General features: G+C 32.1%; 1 protein-coding gene across 1 annotated transcript; it reads left to right on the top strand.

Annotated features, from left to right (window-relative positions):
* The first annotated feature begins 1085 nt into the window (after window positions 1-1085).
* Window positions 1086-21271, top strand: LOC145329555 (uncharacterized). Its single transcript, XM_080173828.1, has 10 exons — window positions 1086-1164; window positions 4340-4391; window positions 12713-12754; window positions 13198-13244; window positions 15531-15580; window positions 15989-16055; window positions 16786-16829; window positions 19746-19838; window positions 20632-20684; window positions 20988-21271. Exons 1-10 carry the CDS (start codon window positions 1111-1113, stop codon window positions 21125-21127), a joined length of 642 nt encoding a protein of 213 aa, XP_080029954.1. The 5' UTR covers window positions 1086-1110; the 3' UTR covers window positions 21128-21271.
* Window positions 21272-22040: the final 769 nt, after the last annotated feature.

The following is a 22040-nucleotide window of genomic DNA, read 5'->3' as shown; positions in this document are numbered from 1 at the left end:
AGCACCAATAGGCATAAGATTTACATATAAGGCACAATATATGGTCACACTTGCAAAAATGATTATATTATTTACTTTCCTCAATATAGCTCAGCTAATGTAAAGGTTTGATTTCAAAGTAAAAGGGGAAGGGAGATTATTAGATAATTATTTGGCATTTTCCTTACTCCCTGAAAATTATGACATGCAATTCATTATTTGTGGAATTAAAGTCTGTAAAATCCCTTTTTTACGATGTTCTTTATATTTTGCATGATTCGAACCTTTATCGTATAGGTACAAATAATTTTGCTACAAGATTTAGATCTTAATATTTTGTACAAAAAGCTTTATAGAACAGGAAAGGAACAGTAAAAGGAAAAACACACACACAAACACTTTAATGCAACGAATGCATAAATATAATATTACAGGAGCAGCTTATAGTGACTAAAGAAAAATAACACCATACAATACAAATGACCAATGATAGGGGCGTCGTAGCTCAGTGGTAACGCACTGAGTTACGGTGGTGAGAGTTCGAGTTCAAGTCTCCATGTGGCAACTCGAATTTCTCAGTTGAATACATTCACGCAACTTCCCCTTGTTGTGTAAATAGGGGATTATTGAGTAAGTTTGGATACTCAATAGTCACGTAAATAATATCTGTACAACCATTATCCCAAGCTCCTCTGCGGAGAGCGTCATTCATTACAGTGACTTAATTTGGGACACCTGCCATACTCGGCGGGGGTGAGGTAATAATGAGTAGCTCTCATGAGATAGCAGGTCAAGTCATTATGTGCTTGAACGTGGAGCTTGATAGCCCTAGTGGCTATACAAAAGTGTCTCAGCCTACTCCATGACTACTTAGGTACAAACCCTAAGAAACTATGGCTAATCAATCAATCAAATGACCAATGATGGGCCAGTATAAATTTCACCATTGGTTAATTCAAATGTATACTTGCCTATCATTGGTCATTTGTATTGTATGAAATCATTTTTATTTGGCATTATCAGCTGCTTCAATATTGCACATTTTACTTAAAATTCACTTTAGTTATGTTTAAATCTCTTATTTTCTGTAAATCTTATAATTTTTCATAGAAATAGAAAGATTGAGAAAAAATGTTGAAAACTGTGTTTTTCATTCTTCTCAGTTGCCCAGGTGCTTTAATGCAGGTGAACATAACAATATTTTAAACAAGGTTAAGTAACATCCAACAGACAACCAACCCGTTGATTTCACGACCTGGATGAGACGTCCTATCTGCACATGGTAATGAGTTGCGCCTGTTTATGGGCAAATACCTTCCCCTATTCTAACTATTTATGTAGCACATCTGACATAGCAGCAGTAGGAACTATTTTTAACGTCTTTAGTTTTGACGCGGTGTCGGGCCGAGATTCGAATCTATCACCACTCCGGAAGCTACACTAGATGTAAAACAATAGTTATTAAGGATTAAAGTTAATTCTATATTTATATATGCTGTTTCTTGTATGTTGTCCTAACCGGATGGTAAAGGGTGCAGTATCAAAGTAAAAAATCTTTTGTAAAGAATACTTGTTCAAAACTTGCAGCCGCCAAATTTGAAAGGTTTTTCGTGATTTCAGCTGTTTTTCTGGGTGGTTGTCTCAGTAGTAATGTACCTTCATTTGTTCTCGATTTATTTTATTTTGTAAAACTTACTTCTGTTTTCAAACTAAAGAATTTAAATAAGGGTCAAAAATAACATACAAATTACTCTCTCCCTCTCTATCTAATTGAAAACTTTCATAATTTATTTAAACATTTCTGTTTTATTTCCTAAAAATAAGACTATAAACGTAGAAGTGAAAATTTAAATTTAATAAGTTATAAAGAATGTTAAAAGTACCTATGACTAACCGTTCCATATAATTTTTAGCTACTCTAATATTAGTTTGCCTAGCTTTTGCAAGGTTTTTAATTAATTCTAATAACTAGTATTTTGATACTTAATGTCCTAAAACAGTTTATTATTTGATTTATCTCCATCATAATTTTAAAAAAGTGAAATAAAGTTTTGGGAAGACATTTTTTCTTGAGAGGAAGGCGGTATTCTCCACCAAAATAGTCATAAACCTTTGCAGGACCTATGAGAAGCTCCTCTGTAGATGAGAACCTTTTTGGTTCAGCAGTTGTAGAAAATTATCTTTCGTTACACGTAGACAGACAGACACACACAGATCCTGATACTTTTATGTAAAAGTCAGGGGGTTCTTGCGTCGTTGATTTTATTTTTAAAAGCGAAGCTTTTCTATAATAAAGGTCAGTCCGTACGTCCGTCCGTCCGTCACAAACGGATAGCTTTTTTCGTTAATTTAGGCATGTTAGAATTGCCCTATCGATTTCAAACTTTTCGTGGTGATTCCTGTGGTAGTTAGGTACGATTTAGAAAGCGTAGCAACTTTATAATCATAACAAGAATGTCCGTACGTCCATTTTAAACATGTTGATTTTTTTACTTTTTTGACAACAAATTTTTATGTGATCTAATCATCCGATTGATCTGATTTTTGATAAGTTGATTCCGGGGACAACAAAGTATAATGTAATAAGCAAAGCAACTCTATAATCAAGTCCTAAAAATGTAAGTATGTCCATAAACATTATCCTGTATCAAGCAGTTTTTCAACAAATTTACTTACAATTTTGCTCCGATTCTTATACATTTATATTTTGATTATTCAGTTCTGACACTATATAAGTGTTAATGTCCGCTTGTCCTACCGTTTCAGTGCTTCGCTTTTATGGATGTTGTCATCCTTGTTTTAATAAAATCAATATGTAAGGTATCTTTTATATAATAAGAAGCATAACAATTCTTATAATTTTCCTAGAAAAACAGTTGACAAAATACATTCATAAAAAGAGTATTGTTTAATAACAAATATTATTTTTCTTTAATTATTCCAAATTGTAAATATTATACAGTTAGGGAGTTGAATCCATTTTTATAGAAGCAGAAATATAATCTATGATTATGGTTTGGACCCTCTAAAACTGTAATCTACCCTTCCACTTTCCCCTCTCTTGGTGAAGATATCTTCAACGCCGATACGATTTTTGAAATATAAGATTCCACTTTTGTCTCTCTTGTTGAAGATATCTTCACCAAGAGAGGCAAAAGTGGAATCTTAAATTTTAAGATTGCAACTTTTTCCATAAGACAAAGTTGACATTTATTAGAACCAGGATGAAAGGGTGGCTGCATAGAAATGATACTCCACTTGATGTTATATTGTAACTCGTATTTTCTCTATGATATACATACATATATGTTACTTTTTATAAGCAGTCAATTTTCTTGGTTAATTGCCTGCAGTTTTTTTTTATTTAAAGAGGATTACTTAGCACATTTTTTTAAGCAAAGCTTTTTTACTATTAGGGCAAGTCTTTACTTTCATCCGTACGTTTCTAAAGAATAACTCTTCTCATTAACCTACTGTAAAACGATTTCAAACTTGTCATTACAATTTCCTGTAATTTTTAAAACTATAGTTTTAATTATAGTATATAATATTTTGTTTACTTTTACAAATTTCTATTCTACTTTTTAATATACTTGCAGATTTTGAATTATTTTTTTATTCTTTTAATTTTTTTAAATATTTTTTTAATTTTCCATTTTTTTGGCGGTGGGGGGGGGGGGATATGGGGTGGGGCAGCCCCAACAGTATAGCTTATAACCACCGCAGTACCCAATCGGTTTAATAAATATACAAAAAAAAAGAAACAAAAACAATTATAAAACAAAATTATAATTCTACTATTCAACTAAAGATTACTTATTAGATAAATTTACTATTTGCAGTTTAATCTGTCCTCTTAAAAGCAATAAAAACTTATTAAATATGCAATTATATAAATAACACTTTAAAATATAATGAAAAGTATTACTGATAATTGGGTAGGATCAAAAATATTGTTTAGAATTCGTAAGACATAACAAATAATTTAGATGAAAGTTATAACAGCCGTACAAATTATAGAGTAGAGGCGCTCATAATAATTATAAAATGAGAAAGTTATGGGTTATAAGAAACATAAAAACATCTTATTATGATGATGATTTTATGTACTAAATCTTAAAATTCTGATTTTTAGTTAATTTATTTGTTATGAATTAGGAAAGCTGGTGTAATGACGTTGATGTAATTATATTTCGTATTATTAAGTGGCATATTAAAAATTAACTAATACACAATCTTCAATCCTTAATTAGTAGAAAATATAATAGAAATTATATCATTAACAATTATCTAAATATAATTGTACATGGGATAACTATCTAGTTAATTTATAAATTATTTATTTTAAAATTATTTCCAGGTGTTCAGTTCAAGTTCAGATGTTCCTAATATTGTTTCAATGCTTGCACAAGGTAGTATTTTTAAATAGTCATGTCTAGGATCAGTGTTTCGGAGCCAGAGCCGGAGCCGGGAGCCGGGAGCAGCAACATTTTTAGTGGAGCCGGAGCCGTGTTTTTCGTTAAAAACGGCTCCGGCTCCAGATTAGCTAAAAATGATTTTTTAAAGAAATATTATAATTTGGCAACGGTCTATTTCCATATAATAAACTGAAAAACTATTGTTACTTAACAAATAGACACACATCCTTCTACTTTTATATAGCTTTAATCAAATAAAAGCAAAATATTTTATATTATTTATTTTATTTTATCAAATTCAATAATGAACAAAAATTGATATATTAATTTTAAGGTAGGAGCTAGAGCCGCATCAAAATTAAACGGATCCGACACCCTGTCTAGGATGATTAGGCGCGATTTACAATTATAACAAGGAATTTGTGTTTTGTCTTCAAAAACATTCCTCATTACCAGAGTGTTTTACACCTTTTAACTGTTGCTATGTATTTGTACAAGTTTATGATTTGCAAAGCTTTACTGAAAGCATAATGGCATTCTTCTTCTTGAAGTTTCAACAATAGAATAGTTATTTATCTCATCGTATATCTCAGCTTTCCGCGGATATTAAAATGGAAAATTAAAATTAAAACCAGTTTTGTTAACCCCTAAGGTCGATTTTTATTTTAGTATTCGTAAAAAATTGTCTGTAATACTATGCTATACATAATTGTTCATTATGGTTGAGAGCCGCTTCTCAATTTTAATTGGTTTCGTAGCCATACTGAAAAGAATATTCCTTGATTATAAAACTTGAAATTTGTGTAAGTTTGACTTGAGAAAAGCATTTGATCTTAATATAGCTATATTAAAACATTACATCTGAAGCTAACTTTTTTTAAATGTGGAGAATTATTAAAATTTTTAATGGAGTAGCGTTTGCATAAATTGTAGTCATCAGGTGGATGCCGATTTGACTGCTGTTTTAAAAATAAGGCGGCTGCAGTTTCATCAGATTTAGTCGTCATTAGAAACATGTTTTTTTTGCAGCTGTAGAGCTTCTTATTCTCCTAATATCCGCAGCATCGCTATCTGTTTATTTTATTACAAGGTGCCTGTCCACAAAGTACCTTAGGGGCTACCCACCCAGTACCCAAATTAATCTTACCTAATCTTTAGTACAATAATTTCCCGGATGTATATAGGTGGCTGGCGCTCGGCTGCCAAGCCTAATTAGAATCTTGTTTCATATTGATATAATGATTATGAAAACTTATTAATGAATACGATTTATATCAATCCGTCTGACTTTTTTATTATTTCTGAATAAAATGTTTTTAAAGGGTTTCATGGGTAATTAAAAAGACATTATGGTGACTGTAATCAAAAAGACATTATATAGACTGTTCAAGCTAATTTGATAAAAATATGATAGTCGGTCGTTTGAAATTTTAAAGGTACAACTTTACTTTTTTTATATTCGAAGAAATAACTTTTTGAATATCAGCATTCCTTCTTTCTAAATGACGCCCACAGGTAGAATTCTAGACGATTACTTTTACCCAATTTTTTTCACCCGACCCAGTAGCGTTTATTATTAAACAAGTATTACAACATCCACAATTAGCAAAGCTCATAAATATAAAAGAAAAAAGAACGGAGGAAGGAAACAAGTGGGAGTAATTGGTGCCGGTGACCATATGAATCGTTACACAAAATTTCAGCAGTCTTACATAATAACTGACAGACCGATGGACCAAGTGAGTTTTGCAGAAGATGCCTAATTGTCAGCAGAATATTTACACAAGAAAAATGAGCTGTCTATCTTCAATAGCGACCGAGAAATTCCCGTTTCCTCTATAAAGTTTTCAATGAACAGACAGACGGACATTTCGAATTGTGGAACCGCCTCGCTAAGTAATATTAAATTTAAGGCCACAAGTGCAGCTAGGTAAAAAATAGGTTTATTTAAAACCATATCAGATTTTGTTTTCTATTAGCTACAAAGTTACAAGAAAACCAAAAGTAAAGAGTAAGAGTAGAAAAATAGTAATTCTTAATTTTAATATTTTACTAAAAATACAAAAGTGTAAAGCAAAGAAGGGTTTTAAAAACCTATTCTTTTTAAAAACTTCTAAATTAGACAAAAAATTATTCTTAAATAGTTTCTCCATGAAAATTATTCAGCTAATTTTGAATAAAATGAAAGGATAATAGAGTTAACTATATTTCATAATTAGACTGAAAAGATATTTATCGTGAAGTACACAGTTATAAATCCACGGCATTAGCAGAATTTGTAACGTGTCGGCATGTTGTTAACGAGGTGTCGGGCTCGAGCCTAGATCACAACGCATCATACTAGATCCGTTAAAAATGGTGCAATGCTTTGTCAGGCTAGTTAAATCAGTAGTAAGGGTGGGTTGGATGCTTTGGTCCATAAACAGGCGCAACTCATTTCAATGCACACTCTGACAAAAGTGGACTATCAAAGGATTAGTTGTCCTTCGTGGAGCAAACCCTAAGCGACACAAAGACCAATATAGAGGTGGATTCTTAAAAAACTTTTGCCCCACTAAAATCAGTTTCCCCGACTAAAATCAGTGGGGGAAACTAAAATTTAAGAGGGGATAATTTTGCCTCACTAAAATTTTAGTGGGGGAAACTGATTTTAGTGGGGAAAAAGTTTTTTTAAGAATCCACCTTAGGTCATCATCATAAACAATATTTTCCTTCTCATCTATATATTTTTTAAAATTTTATGAGCGAAGCTAATTGTCATCTAAAACTATTTGAAACCTATGATAACATTATGGTGGGATAAATGAAACTAATAGTCTAGTTTATTAAAGTCTGATGGATATAAAACCCTCAAGGGATATCTTAATGACGCTAAAATATATATACATCTATTTCTTACTAATCACTTGTAATTAAGCTTTATTATTGGGGGGTAAAAAATGGATTTAAGGTTGATTGTCTTATCCCTGAATTGTTGAAATGAAACACCCACCATTCTGAGTTCTTTTCTACCTGGTTGAGAACTGCTGACAATACAGATATGAATTTTATACCTCAGTAACTTTGTCACACCTACGCACTAGGGTGGCCAACAATATTATACCTCAGTAACTTTGTCCCTCCTACACACTAGGGTGGCCAACAATATTATACCTTAGTAACTTTGTCACTCCTACACACTAGGGTGGCCAACAATATTATACCTTAGTAACTTTGTCACTCCTACACACTAGGGTGGCCAACAATATTATACCTTAGTAACTTTGTCACTCCTACACACTAGTGTGGCCAACAATATACCTTTGTAACTTTGTCACACCTACGCACTAGGGTGGCCAACAATATTATAACTAAGTAATTTTGTCACACCTACACACTAGGGTGGCCAACAATATTATACCTAAGTAATTTTGTCATACCTACGCACTAGGGTGAACCAACAACATATATATACCCAGGGATCTAAAGGGATAAGACAATGACCGATAAATTGATGTACATCCCCAAGGATTATACACAAAATTACCCCTTCTGTTGATTAAACTTAGTGGTTAAAACGTTTGTACGCACAACTTAATGAATCAACCAATCCAAATTCACTAAAGTCCCCAAAGTTGTCAAGAAAACGTTATTAAAAAACTTTGGGGACTTGTTGGGATTTATTGATATCATCATAGGGCTAGACATTATTGTAAGTCCCAAGTCACTAACACCCAAAATATTGGAGACATCCAGTCATGTTATTGCACAACCTATATCTGAAGGTCTTAACTGTGCATGGTAATAAGTTGCGCCTTTTTTTGTGCCTAGGAATTCCCCCTACTGTTTTTGTTCCCATACTTTTAATGTTATCTTATTTGACACTTTTAGTTTTTCAAAAATTTTGTTGAACACATTAAAATGCGTGGGCTAAGTAAGCATTATTATCAGAAATAATTGAATAATTTCATTTCATAGATTTTCAATAAGAAGAATTTTTTATGTTATAGCTCCTTGTCTTTACAAAATATTTATAAACAATGAACAAAGATTTTATACTTTTAAAATTAAAAAAAAAATATTATATAAAAGCAGTTTTATTTTATCAACAAAAATATTAATCAATGTGATTATATTAGATCTATTATTTAAAACGTCCCAATGTATTATTTTTCATAATTCAGTTTTTTACATCATACAAAGTTTAATATTTTACATACCTTATACTTTCAACCTTACTTAAAGAGAAATACAGTGGGGAAAATTATCTTAGAAAAAATAATTTTAATTCCCTTTACTGAGAAAAAAAACTATTTGATTGCACAACTCTTTGTATGAAATTCTTATAGCTATCCTGTTTCATTAAGAAGCAAAGTTTTTGTCTAAAGCCTAAAATCTCAATGACTACTAAACCAATTGAGTTTTCTATTTTATATAAGCTTCACATTGAACCTGTGATGGCTTTAAGCTATTTTATTTTCAGATTTAAGTCTTTTGATGGTTTAAGCTGTTGTTTAGCCCCTGTCTTCCTCTTAGGCACTAAATGCTAGTATATTTCTTGACAAAGAGATGATTTTTACAGCTTTAGTACGAATTCTTGTGATTTTTTTTTGTATTGAACCTCCCCCCGCCCCCTCTTAAATGTCTCGAATTTTGTCCTTTTAAATCTGTATCTTATTTTTTTCCCACAGTTTGAATAAAGAGTCTACTACAGATTATAAATAAATTGATGAATAAGCCAATTTTTAAAAATAGTTCTTTTTTAAAGCACAGAGAATAAAGTTTCCAGATCTATTCATTATGTAAAATTAAATGGAAATAACACGAATATTTTACTAATATTGCCTTTACTAAAAATATTCTGGCTGACATTTAATGAAATCAGAATAAAAACTGCCAGTTTGGCTTACAGATTTATGTCCCTAAATTAGGCATAAATACAAAAATAAGAAATAATTTTAATAAAATTCTGGTATTTTCAAAATTGTATGTATATAAAAAAAATAAACTATTAGTGGACTGTTTCAACCACTGTTACTTTCTACACACCAATCATTATTCAACTATAAACCCCAAATAATAATTGTTGTCAGAACTATTTTTACTAATTTTAGGAACTTAAGGCACTTGTTAACCAATAATTTTAATTTACAAAAGATTGTAATTTTGTTTATTTTCATTGGGAGCGACATTTATCGTCCATTGACTTATCCCTGAAAATATGTAAATGTTCTGAGAGGTGGAGGGGGATACAAAATAGGAAAGTATAAAGTCTTACAGGGTCTATATTAATGAATGAGTCTTTAATTTAGAAATAAGGTATTTTTAGTTTTTAGTTGTGGCTTTATGTAACTACAAGCGGCTGCGCCCCTAGCATCTAGAGGCTCTATTCTAAAGGATAAATAAGGGCAGAAAAATAGCTTAACACCATACCCAGATTTTATCTACAAAATAAAATAGCCTAAAACCACCTCAGGACCTATAGGAAGCTTCAATGTAAATGAGAACCATATCGGGTCAGTGATTAGCAAGATCCTTCGCTACAGACAAAAATAGCTTACTACTTTATATAATAAGAAGATATGAGTTTTTGTGTCCTTAACAACTAATACCATGGGTGAAAAGAATAAGAAAATAAAAATATCAAGAAAGCAACATATCCAATTCAACTTAGTTACAAATTCATTGCCAAACCCTCGAAATTACTTTTTATTTTATGTATGTAGATGCCAAAGAAATCTTATATTCAGAGGAATTACTCTCATTATTTTATTCATAGTCTTTCAGCATATTCTTCAACATATAAATATCTTAATAATGAATTCTTTAACTTACAAAAAAAGAAATAAATGTCTTTTTAGCTAAATGTAATTATCTTTTTAAAAGATTTGTTATTTTGATATTTTTTGCTCTAATCACTGGTGTCCTGGATAGGAAACAGGTTTTTTTTGAGTTACGTATGACAAGACCTATATTTCTATGACCAGGCGTGTATGACGGTTCAGCACATAACTTTCATTAAATCACAGCTGATCATTTTTATGGATTTTTTTTGAAAATTACTTTTTTAGCTATATTTTCATAGTTTTTCCCCAAAAAAACCACAATATTCTCACATTTCCAGCTTAGTTATTCTAAATTCATGCAAAAAAGTATAATAGACGATAGCTATAACAAGATCAATAACCTCAATTGGCTATTCTAAGATTTGTAGGTAACCCATAGATCCTGGATGTGATAAAAGGATCCTCTGAGGTTCCACCAAAAAAGTTTAAACAAATCAGAAACCGCAATGATTTTGTACAATGTTTTTATTGTAGTATTGACAAGTAAATCACTTCTAGATACCAAGCATATAGAGGACGGGTAAAATTATTTCATTACTGAAACCAGGGAAACTTGACAATCAGGGTTCCAGCTACTGCCCTGTCTCACTTCTTTTTCCAGCATGCATGATTTGTCCCTACCTGAATGATGCTGTTAAACTTGCAGACCAACATTATGGCTTTCACACAGGCAGGTTCACCACCACTGCCTTACAGAGTATTAAAACCTTAATCAACAGCCTAAACAATCAGAAACCAGTTATCAGAACAGTGCCAGTTGCCATTTATTTTTCAATAGCTTTTGACACTGTAAACAATGAAGTTCTACTGCATAATATTAATACACTAGACTTGAATGAGTACATGTAATGTTTTAATGTGAATACCTTAGAGGTAGACAACAATTTGTTGTTATCAGAGGATCTAAATATGCATTCAAATCTGCCAAACAGGCTGACCTACAAGGAGGGGTCCTATACCATGTACTATTCGAACTGTAAATTTCATAAATGCCAACACCTCACTCTAATTACATCTAGTTTCCTGTGCTGACAACTCCAACAGCATAGGTCCCCTTATTTATCCTTATGTCAAGGACATAAAAGCTTACTTAGCAGTTCTTAATGATTGGTTAAATAGTCAGAACCCATTCATTTCTCCAGCCAAATTATCTACAATAGTCTTTATCACCTTTTCGAATGAAGCCAGCACTGTAGTCATTGTTGAAACAGTACCATAAGTCAGACATCCTAAGTTCTAAGAGAGTAAGTCATAGTAAATACATACAAAGCAATTTGCCAGTACCTGATATTCTACTGCAGTTCCATATTTAGTTATGCCAGCTGGGACAGCCTACTGTTTGTTGGAAAAGCTGCTGTGAGAACAGCCATCTACTGTCACGTCATGAACCTGGAAGCATGCTTTACAAGCAATATTTTACCATGAACTGCAGTAGATCCAAATGCATTACCCAGAACAGCTAAAACCCCCCTGTCCCAATACTTTTAGGTTAAAATGTTTACCTGAATACCTTAAAGGCCAGAGTAAACAAGAATCTGGTGAAGTTTGTGTCTGACACTGGCAAGAATTTCACACAACCACCATCATTTCAACTGCAACCACAACCCATCAAAACCTTTAAAAGCAGCCACAATACTGAAATGACTGTTTCCAATGATGATGAGCAGGAACAAACAATAACACAGGAACTATTTAGACATCAAGTCAGCAAGGAATCTATATTGAGCATGATAACTTGTCAATATTACAAGGAAAACTTTATACAGATTGCTGATTCTGAAGCATGTAAGTTTAAACTTCATTGGTGGAACCTCAGAGGGACATATTATTACAGCCAGGAACTATGCCATAAGAATTCATGAGGCATGCATGAGGGACTTAAAAAGTGAGTATTTTTTTTGTGTTGACTACCAAAACAAACTTAAGTTTTGTTTAACTGTTTAGACATTAATTTAAATAACAACTTCAAATAACTCTTACCAAACTTCTAGACTACAAATCTTAGATTAGTTAATTGATTCTGAAAGATCTTGTTATTGATGATAACATAATTTTGATAATTTTGATAATTGATAATTTAGATTAACTAAGCTGTAAATATGAGAACATTGTGTTTTTCTGGAGAAAAACTATGAAAATCTTGGTAAAAAAGTAATTTTTAAAAAAATCCACAAAAATGATCAGCTATGATTTAATGAAAGTTATGTGCTGAACCGTCATACACGCCCGGTCATAGAAATATAGGTCTTGTCATACGTAACTAAAAAAAAACCTGTTTCCTATCCAGGACACCAGTGTAATATATTACTGAAAATTAAACTTCATGTGTCTTTACTTGAAATATTTGCAGCCTAAATCATTCAAAATAGATAATTAATTGGATCATGACATAAATATTCCTTATGCTTCATAGCTCATGCTGACTTTGCATTTCTAACTTGCTCTAAGGGCATAAAGATATTATGATATTATCTGGTGTAAATTTTTTAGGTGGATCTGTCAGAGTTGATAGGAATCTTTTACAAAATTTGGGTAAGAATAATTTTCTAATATTTCATACTAATAACTATTGTTTACGGCCATAGTATCTAGAGGCTCTGTATTGAAAGATTGAAAAAAGCCTAAAATAATCTCACACTTTAATCTGAAAATCTAAAAAGCCCAAAACCATCCCATGACCTATGTGAAGATTCTCTAAATTGTAGAAAACAGCTCAGTAGTCATTGAAATCTTAAGCTTCAGACAAAAAAAAAACTTACTATTATATAAAATGGGATAACTAACTTTTCCGGTTGTAATAAGAATTGTAATTTATATCGACAATTAATGAGAAAAAAGTACACATGTGATCAAAATGATCCTATAAAATTTTAGTCCTAACAATAAATTGCTTTTATTAGCTTGTTATTGCTGTTCTACTTTTGGATGCAATTGATATTGTCAAAAAACACATTTTAATTCTTGTTTAATCATAGTTGGAAGTTGGCAGCAGTCACGCGCAAATGTTGATAAACAAAAACAGGTATATTATGTTGACCAATAAAATCATCAGCTAATTTGGTGATTTGGTTTTTAAGTAGTTTGCCTAATACTTATATAAAAGTAAGAGGATGTGTGTGTGTCTATACCAAAGGATATCCTAACCAATGGACTGGTATGGTTCTCATTCACAATGTATCTTTTTCTATGTACTAGAAGGAATTTTTTTGCAGTCGAAGATTTTTGTTGACCATAATGGCATATTTAAAATCTTTAAGAATAACAAATTGGATTGATCAATAACATAGGGCTCAGGTGTAGGCTCCCAAGTAGCTTGGCTTAAAGAGAGAAAAAGACCCCTAGGCACTTTGAGGGAAAGCATTGATTAACAAACCCATCATATCAAAGAATATCTTTGCTCTTCAAGTTCATGAAAAACAACGTTATATTTTCATAAATTTATCCAATAAGTACTTCTTCTGAAATGTAATAAGAATAAAGCTCCTATATAGCTTGATGATTTGAAATGTTTGCCTACAAACCAGTTGCGTAGGTCTGTCTGAAGTTATATTTGTAGTTTGTCAGCTGGATCATCTCTTTTTTAGCCAGCTTTACCCTTACTAGTAGGCTTCAAAATATATTCGAATTAGGAAAACTAACCTAAATGAAGCCCTAGGAAGCTAAGAAGCTTATAAGCTTTATTGTAAACCCTGGCATATTATAAGTTTAGCATATTGATTATGAAAGTAGGTAGCCTATATTTCCAAAACTGCAGGATCATATCCAACGCATCCTTACTACTACAAGGATCCATAATTATCTAGATTCCTTATTCTATGTTTTATTCTTTTAACTCCAGTTTTTTTTTAAAGAAAAAAGGGGGAGTATAGTGTTCCACTGGACAATTGAATATTTCCTACATATTCTCCGCTTACTATAAACGTTATCTTGCTTGTTAGGCTTTCTACCAAAATTACCAATATGTTTGAAATTGGTTTTAATCTATTCGAATGAAGTAATTATTATCTAAAAATAGCATTCTTTCCAAATAGAGTATAAACTACATATATAAACTTCAGATGCTTGATGTTTTAAGTTGAATGAGAGCTCGTAAAAATCAGGTTTCATATTATTTTGCATATTATAACGAAAAAAGAGAGTGTGTGTGTGGGGGTTGGGTTTCTCTTTACTTAAGCAATATAAGTAACCTAAAACCTGCCCTTGTTAGAATGGTTGCTAAACTTTGTAGAAAAGTGTGGAAAGATCGGTTCAGTCATTTACAAAATTTGTATATCTTACTGCTTTATAGTTAGGAAAGTACAAATCTGACAAATATTTATTCATTTTATCATAGTGAAGCTTTGCAAAAGATGGACTCCAACCTAAAAATACCCCAAATTATAGATTTTCTAATAGGCACACTACGTATCATAGTATACTAAATATAAAAATACTAATTGGAATTCATATAAAAATTGTTTAGCGGCAATCAATTAATTTGGCGGCCACGTTCAACGGCACGTTGAAATTATAACATTAACATAACTTATCAAGACATAATTTATCTAATGGCAGTGAGGCTTTCACGAGAACGTCCAAGCTTTTTTAGGGGGGGGGATCTTAATAGGGAGGGGGGTTTAGGGTCAAAAAATGTTTAAAGCACCTAAAAAAATGTGAAAATTTTACACTGAGGGAGGGGGGTGTATCCCATTATGTATTTTTTGTGGAGGTTGGGGGGGGGGGGGGTAAAAACCACAATTTGGTGCATGAAATGTTTTAAAATATGATAATTTTAAAAACTTTAAAAGGACTTTGCACTATGAAACACAAAAATAATTATTTTGAGGTCAGAGGGAAGGTGTATAACCCATTGCTCACTCAACCCGCTGCACTGGACATATTTCATTCTGCAGATTTCTTCTTTTTAACTATTTTAAATATAACAATGTGAGTGCCTTTGGAGTGTTTTGTTATACAAACAAACAAAATCATTGCACGGATACAGGGATAAGCGAAGAACCGGTTCTAAACCAGCGGATATCAATCGGTTTAGAGGCCATACTAGAAAATATTTTTAACTAAGGATTATTTTCTTTTTTTGTTCTCTAAAAGTACAATACCATAAGACCCAACTCTAAAATGCGCATAGTACTTATTCACATATTTTTACATTAAATGTAGACCTTCAATAGGTTTGTTGTCTGTTATACTGTAATTTTGGAAGAATGCTAAATTTAAAGTTAAATTTATTGTCTGTATACATGTCACACACCTGATTGAGCAGCATTTCTCATTTAAAGGAAAATAAATGTACTAATCTTTTATAAAGGTTGACGAGCCGAAAGTTTGTTCTTTTCTTACACAACAATTTGATATTGGGTAAGAATTTAATTTTTAATAGAGGTATCGCCATTTCTTTTGCAGGAGGGTTTAACAAGAACCCCCCCCCCCTCCCCCTTCTCATCTTGAAAAATAGAATAATACTTTCAGAAGACAAAAACCTTTTCTTATCTCTCTAAAACGGTTGGACCGCTTTCTAAGGAAAGAACCCTAAGCAGGGTATTGAAGCGACCCAGGTAGTTCTAAGATAAAAACTAAAGGACCCAAAAGACCTAACAAATCTATGACTTATAAAGTGCTAAACCCTCTGACACCCCCCCCCCCCCAAAAAAAAAGAAAAAAAGAAAAGAAAAAAGAACATGTTCTCAATCTTTCACACCTGAATACTGAATATGATTGGAACCATCTACTGCCAGTAATGTACTTTTCAATTTAATTTTATTTAAGAACCCGAATAGGATGGTGTACTACTTATGGAGCCTGCAGGGTGGATTTTCAAGATTATTTCACAAGGGTAAGTAATTAAAAAAAAATCTGAAATTTTTTCTTTAAGTTCCTGGTCGAACAAAGTACACCCACTCCCTCATTTAAAATAGTATTTCGTTTGTTTGTTTATTTCTTTAGTTCAGGTTTGGTGGGGCACAAGAAAAAATATCTTTCCTTTCTTATTTCCAATATTTTTCAACATTTTCAACTTTGTGACCTTTTCTAATATGATTCAAATTAATGTAATCTTTTATTCATGAGAAGAAATTAATAAAAGTAATATGAATAACTTTTCTATTAAATCTTTCCATTATATTTATATTTCTGCAATTAAACAAGGAGATGAGTTATCATAACATTCCCAGTTATAGTTTTGTTTTTAAAAAATATGACTACAGTCACAATTTTTTGTTGTTGATTATTTAGAATTAATTTGAACAAAACAATAAGATTGAAATAAAGTACCCAAAAATTTATAATCTATGAAAGAACATGTTTATAAAACTTTGGGTACTTAAGGGTACTAATATAATTTTCAGTCGAATGTCTCCTCCTTTTCTGGTTGTTTTGTCATACAATACCATTGTATTAAGTAAATTTAAATAGTCTTATCTTAATACAGTAACAGTACAAATTTTGTTTCATATATAAAGCAAAATAAAGAATATATTTGCTACAAAATTTATTACATCTATAATATTTATATTTAATAATATGAATAATAAAGAATAAATGTATAAAAATAACTCTGATTTAAGTCTGAAGTGTGCAGGAACGTTGAAAGAAATTCAGAACAAATCAGGTAAGAAATATTTTGCTAGATTCACTGCTTTATTTGATAATAATCTATTCCTAACCTTAGCTAAAGTAATAAACATAACAAAAAACAAAAAACTACCCCATATTTTAAATCTATTTGAAATTAAGGGTTAATGGGTGTTGTTCTGAGCTCAACAAAGCACTTTCAGTTACAATGCTAAAATTTGTTCTTTCTGAGTGGCTTTCCTAATAAAAATAGATTTCCATTGTACTTGGCATTTGAACTCGGCACTTCAGTCTACAGTATTTTATCAGTAATGGGGGATTTTGCTATAGCCCTTTTTCCAGCAATATAAATTAAATAAGTATGACAACATCCATAAAAGCGAAGCTTTGAAATGGAAGTACAAACGAAAATTAACACTTGTTGAAAGACAGAACTGAATAAGAAGAATATTAATGCATAAGTCTAAACTAAATTTTAAGTAAATTTTTTGCAAAACTGCTTAAAACATGATACTGTCTAAGGACATACTTACATTTTTGGGACTTGATTATAGAGATGCTACGCTTATAACATCGTACCATGTTGTAATAGGAATCAGTATTCCAAAAATCAGATAAATTGGAAAATTTTAACATACACTAATCTGTTGTCAAAAAAGTAAAAAAAATCAGCATGTTATAAATGAACGTATTGACTTAATGGTAACGATTATAGAGTTGCTGCACTTTCTAAGTCATACCCCACTGTTGTAGGAATCATCTACCAAGTTTGAAAGCGAGAGGACAATTCTAACCTGTTTAACTTAACGAAAAGAGCTAACCGTTACGGACAAACGGACCTACCCTAATTATAGAAAAGCTTCGCTATTAAAAATACCTGAAACCTATTGAACATCGAGTACAGATACAGTGTGTTTTTTTTTATGAAAACTTTTTTGAAAGCAATTTTACCCCACTTATAGTTATCAGAATTTAATGATTAATGGCTTATTTTCTTCGTTTTTTATAACCATTTATCAAAAAAATATTTCAGTTTTTATTAAAAACGTACAATAAAATCAAAAATTCAAAACCTAGGTGTCAACATCTAAAAATGGTTTTAGCCTTTGCAAGAATGACTGCAAATCGCTTCAAAGTTAAAATACAGAGTTAAAAATTGATACAGATACTTTTAGGGACATGTCAAAGTTTGAAGGCCATATCTCAACCAGGGAGGGAGTACTGGCCCCCCAAAGTGGACTTACAAAGGGTAGAAGATTTGAGCTTAATAAAAATGCGCTAAAACCTTTTTAAGATGTTGACACCTTAGTTTTATATTTTTGATTTTACTGAACTTTTTAAATAAAAACTGAAATATTTTTTTGATGTTCTATGTATAAATGGTTATAAAAACGAAGAAAATAAGCCATTAATCATTAAATTCTGATAACTAAAAGTGGGGTAAAATTGCTTTCAAAAAAGTTCTCATAAAAAAAGACACACAGGATAAGACAATGTTAATGTAATCATATACAGCCCTAGAGATAAAAAAATTAAAATACTCTTTCTGTAGATTAAAGTTTATTGGTTGAAAAGTTTGGACGCTTTTTAGTTAGGAATCACCCAATCACAATCAAATGATAATAAGTTTTGAGCAACAAATAAGGTACTTTTGGATTTATTGTTATTTACAGTGCAGAGTTCCCTCTCTCCAGGAATAATTGGAGGTTTGTATAGTTTAACAAGGACAATTACTTCCAATTATAATCAAAGAAATTTGTCCACCTAAATTTCATTAGTACATTACAAAGTAGAGTTACACACAAACATTTAAAGAGTAGCTTTGCTACTAAAACCTCTAACTGAATCTTTTATTTTACTCTCAAGGTCGATTTTGTCCCAACTAAAAACAACGGCTGTGCTTTAAAATTGCATTTATACTTATAGAGGAGCTTCGCTATAAAAAACACATAAAACTTACATGTAATCTATAATACAAAGAAGAACGATGTCTGTCCGTCTGTCCGTCTGACCGTCTGTCTGTCCGTCCGTCCCTTAAGATCTCGGTAACCACTGAACCGATCGGATTCTACTCTTCAGGGTATCTACTTATTGGTCCTGTGGTGGTTTTAAGCTATTTTCTTGGGGGGCGGGACACCCCCAACCCCCCCAAAAACAAAAAAATCCCCCCATTTTTTTTTTTTTTTTTTTTTTTTTTGTAAGAAATATCCTAGGTCCTTTGTAGATTTCCTTTGTGGAAGATTTCCTTTGTGGAATATTTTCTTTATAGAAGATTTCCTTGGTCCTTCTTATTATTTTTTTTTACAAATTTCACCTTACACTATTTTACCATCTCTTGGGGCAAAGCCCCTAGAGGCTAGGGGCGAAGCCGCTAGTACAGATATAATATACTGAATAATTGGATGCTATAAATATATTTTCAAAATTATAACAAGAGAGTCACTACATGATCTACCACTTTGTTTTTATATACATAACAAGGATGACAACTTCCATAAAAGCAAAGTTCTGAAATTAAACAAACTAAGCAGAATATTAATTTAAAAGAAGAAGTAAATTGTACATTAACTTGTTAAAAATTACGTAAGTGCAGGGTTCTATTTAAGGACATATTACATTTTGGGATTTGATAATAGATATGCTCTGTTTAAAGTATTGAATCTTATTGTCCCAGGAATCATTGTTTCTAACAGGATAAATAGGATAATTATATCATACAAAAATTGTCAAGAAGTAAAAATCAGTTTCTTTTTAATATACGTAGGAGCTTTCTAGTAATGGTTATGGAGTTGCTACACTTTCTAAATCGTACCTATGGTTACAGGGACCATCAAAAAAAGTTTGAAAACTATAGTACAATTGTAACATGCTAAATCAATTAAAGTTATCTGTGACCTTCAAACGCTAATTATAGAAAAGCTTTACTCTTGGGCATAATCTTTATTAATTTTAGTTGCATCGTGAGTGTCAGCAGCCGAAGACAGGTGACTGGTACCTGCCAGGGTAACCACTGCAGGGCTGGATCCTCTGTCAGATTTATGCACAGGTGAGTGTGAGCAGAAGCACCCATAGACAGGTGACTGGTACCTGCCAGGGTAACCAAAACAGGGCTAGATCTTCTGTCAGGTTCATAAACAGGTTATTGTGAGTAGCCGTAGACAGATGACTGGTACCTGCCAGGGTAACCATTGCAGGGCTGGATCCTCTTCTTAGGTTAATGCACAGGTGAGTGTGAGCACCCATAGACAGGTGACTGGTATCTGCCAGGGTAACCAGTGCAGGGCTGGATCCTCTGTTAGGTTTATGCACAGGAAAGTGTGAGTAGCCGTAGACAAGTGACTGGTACCTGCCAGGGTAACCATTGCAGGTATATTTTCTTTTTCTTTTTTTAGAGTGGGGGAGTGGGCAGTTATTCTTAATGTGGAATTAGAAAATTTAAAAAAGCATAGAAGGGCTCTTTTCATGGATGATTGCTATTTTACTTATGGTATTTTTCTCTGCTACTTAACTACTTTTTATCCTACTCTACATCTTATTTTTTAGATTAATAGCCTTTTGTTAATAAGATCTTTTGTTTTTCACTTCAATGTGGCTATTATGTAATTTTTTGTTTTGTTTTCTTCAGAAAATTAGATTTTAAAATCTAGAGTTTTTTTTGGTTAGATTTAAATTTAACAAAACTTTTGTATAAAATATCTCTTTATTTTAACTTGTTTTAATAATCTACAAAGAATGGATAACACAGTTTTACAAAGTTTCTATTTTCCAATAAATATGCATTTTACCTTCCACGGAAACCTGTCTAAATTACGATGTAATAAATAATCTTTTTCTCTTAGAACTTGCAGAGGAGAATTAGAGAGTGTCAGAATGATTAACTCTACGAGCACTGGTAATTTAAACAAAGTTTTATAAATAGGAAAACGGTTTTTAACATTATAAAAATAAATCAAATATCTAAACAACTGATTTTTTGTTAAGAAATAACCTTTTAATTAGGTGGCTTGCCTATTTTACCTCCCCTCCTTTATTTTTATTACTATTATTCAGGGGGGGGGGGGAGAAAAAAATCGTGCATTCACCATATTTTTTTTTGGAGGGGGGGAGGGGAAGCTTATTTTAAAAGTAGAGCCTTAATGGTTCAGCGGTTAGCGGTACTCTCTTCAAAAAATATTTATTAATATTTGTTTTACAGGTGTTCATGGAGGATTTGCCCACCCAGTTGTACAATCCCCCCAAACTGTTTCTGAACATCAACACCCAGCTGTACAGTCAACACTGCATCCTGATGGACATCAACATTCAATAAATCAGGAATATAAAGGATTCAAATAAAACTGCAACTCCCCCCGAAACATAATCAATATACCCAAAATCAAACATGCGTCCTCTTACTGTCAAAATGACTCGCGAAGTGCATAATTTTATTTCACAACCCCTTTGGATGTTTTAGTGGAGTAAAGACTATTGTTTATGGGTATGAACACATATAAGGGTATATCCAACCCCCTTTTTTGTCAGGGGGCAGGATACATCCCTCCTTTGCCCCCAACCAATATCGATGTGATATTGACTATGTCTTCTGAAATAAATTTTTAGCTTTTATATTTGTACACAGAACAGTCGCCGTCTCGAAGATCTAATTCAACAAAATCTGCTGAGTACATTCAACAGAGATACTTCTTCGAGGTAGAAGAGATTTTTATGATTAAGCTACAAGCCAACTATTTCTAAATGTCTATCTGTAATATCAAATTTAAAAAAATTTATTAGTCCGCAGGGAATAACCCTTCGGACTAATAATTTTATTTAGCCTTTTCCTCTGAAGTTTTATGAGTGTAATTTATTAATAAATAGCCATCAGAACTAGTGCAGACTATAGTTATACCGACTTTACTCAACCCGCGAAGCTATTCAGTAACCAATATAACCAACACTCCCGTGACATAAACAAACAAATGAAAGCCCCTCCAACATAAACGTCCAAGGGGGGGGGGGTAAAGGGGTGATTACCCCCCCCCAAACTTATGTGGGGGTGCCGTAGGCACCTCCAAAATATTTTTCATTTTACCCCTCCCATTCTGTCTTAACCTCTTTTCGAGGAAGCTTTGTGTTTATCAAGATCGAAATTAATTCCTTATCATTATCCCAAATTAAGCGCAAATGTCGTCTTGTTTGACTTTCCTTTTCTAAAGAGACGCGGCATGGATTGTTTATATTTTGATGCGTCCACGTTCGTTACTTTTGA

The sequence above is a fragment of the Acartia tonsa genome, chromosome 10 (genome assembly GCF_053477335.1).
Source record: "Acartia tonsa isolate MP-2025a chromosome 10, ASM5347733v1, whole genome shotgun sequence".
NCBI classification, from domain to species: Eukaryota; Metazoa; Arthropoda; class Copepoda; order Calanoida; family Acartiidae; genus Acartia; species Acartia tonsa.
Note: the sequence above shows the minus strand (reverse complement) of the source record. Positions and strands in the feature narration are given on the sequence as shown.

Excerpts from the sequence above, each read along its gene's own strand:
- LOC145329555 (XM_080173828.1), top strand. The coding sequence starts at position 1,111 with ATGTTGAAAACTGTGTTTTTCATTCTTCTCAGTTGCCCAGGTGCTTTA. Across the intron at positions 13,245-15,530 it reads ATGTTGATAAACAAAAACAG|GTTGACGAGCCGAAAGTTTG; the intron begins GTATATTATGTT and ends TCTTTTATAAAG. Across the intron at positions 16,830-19,745 it reads AGAAATTCAGAACAAATCAG|TTGCATCGTGAGTGTCAGCA; the intron begins GTAAGAAATATT and ends TATTAATTTTAG.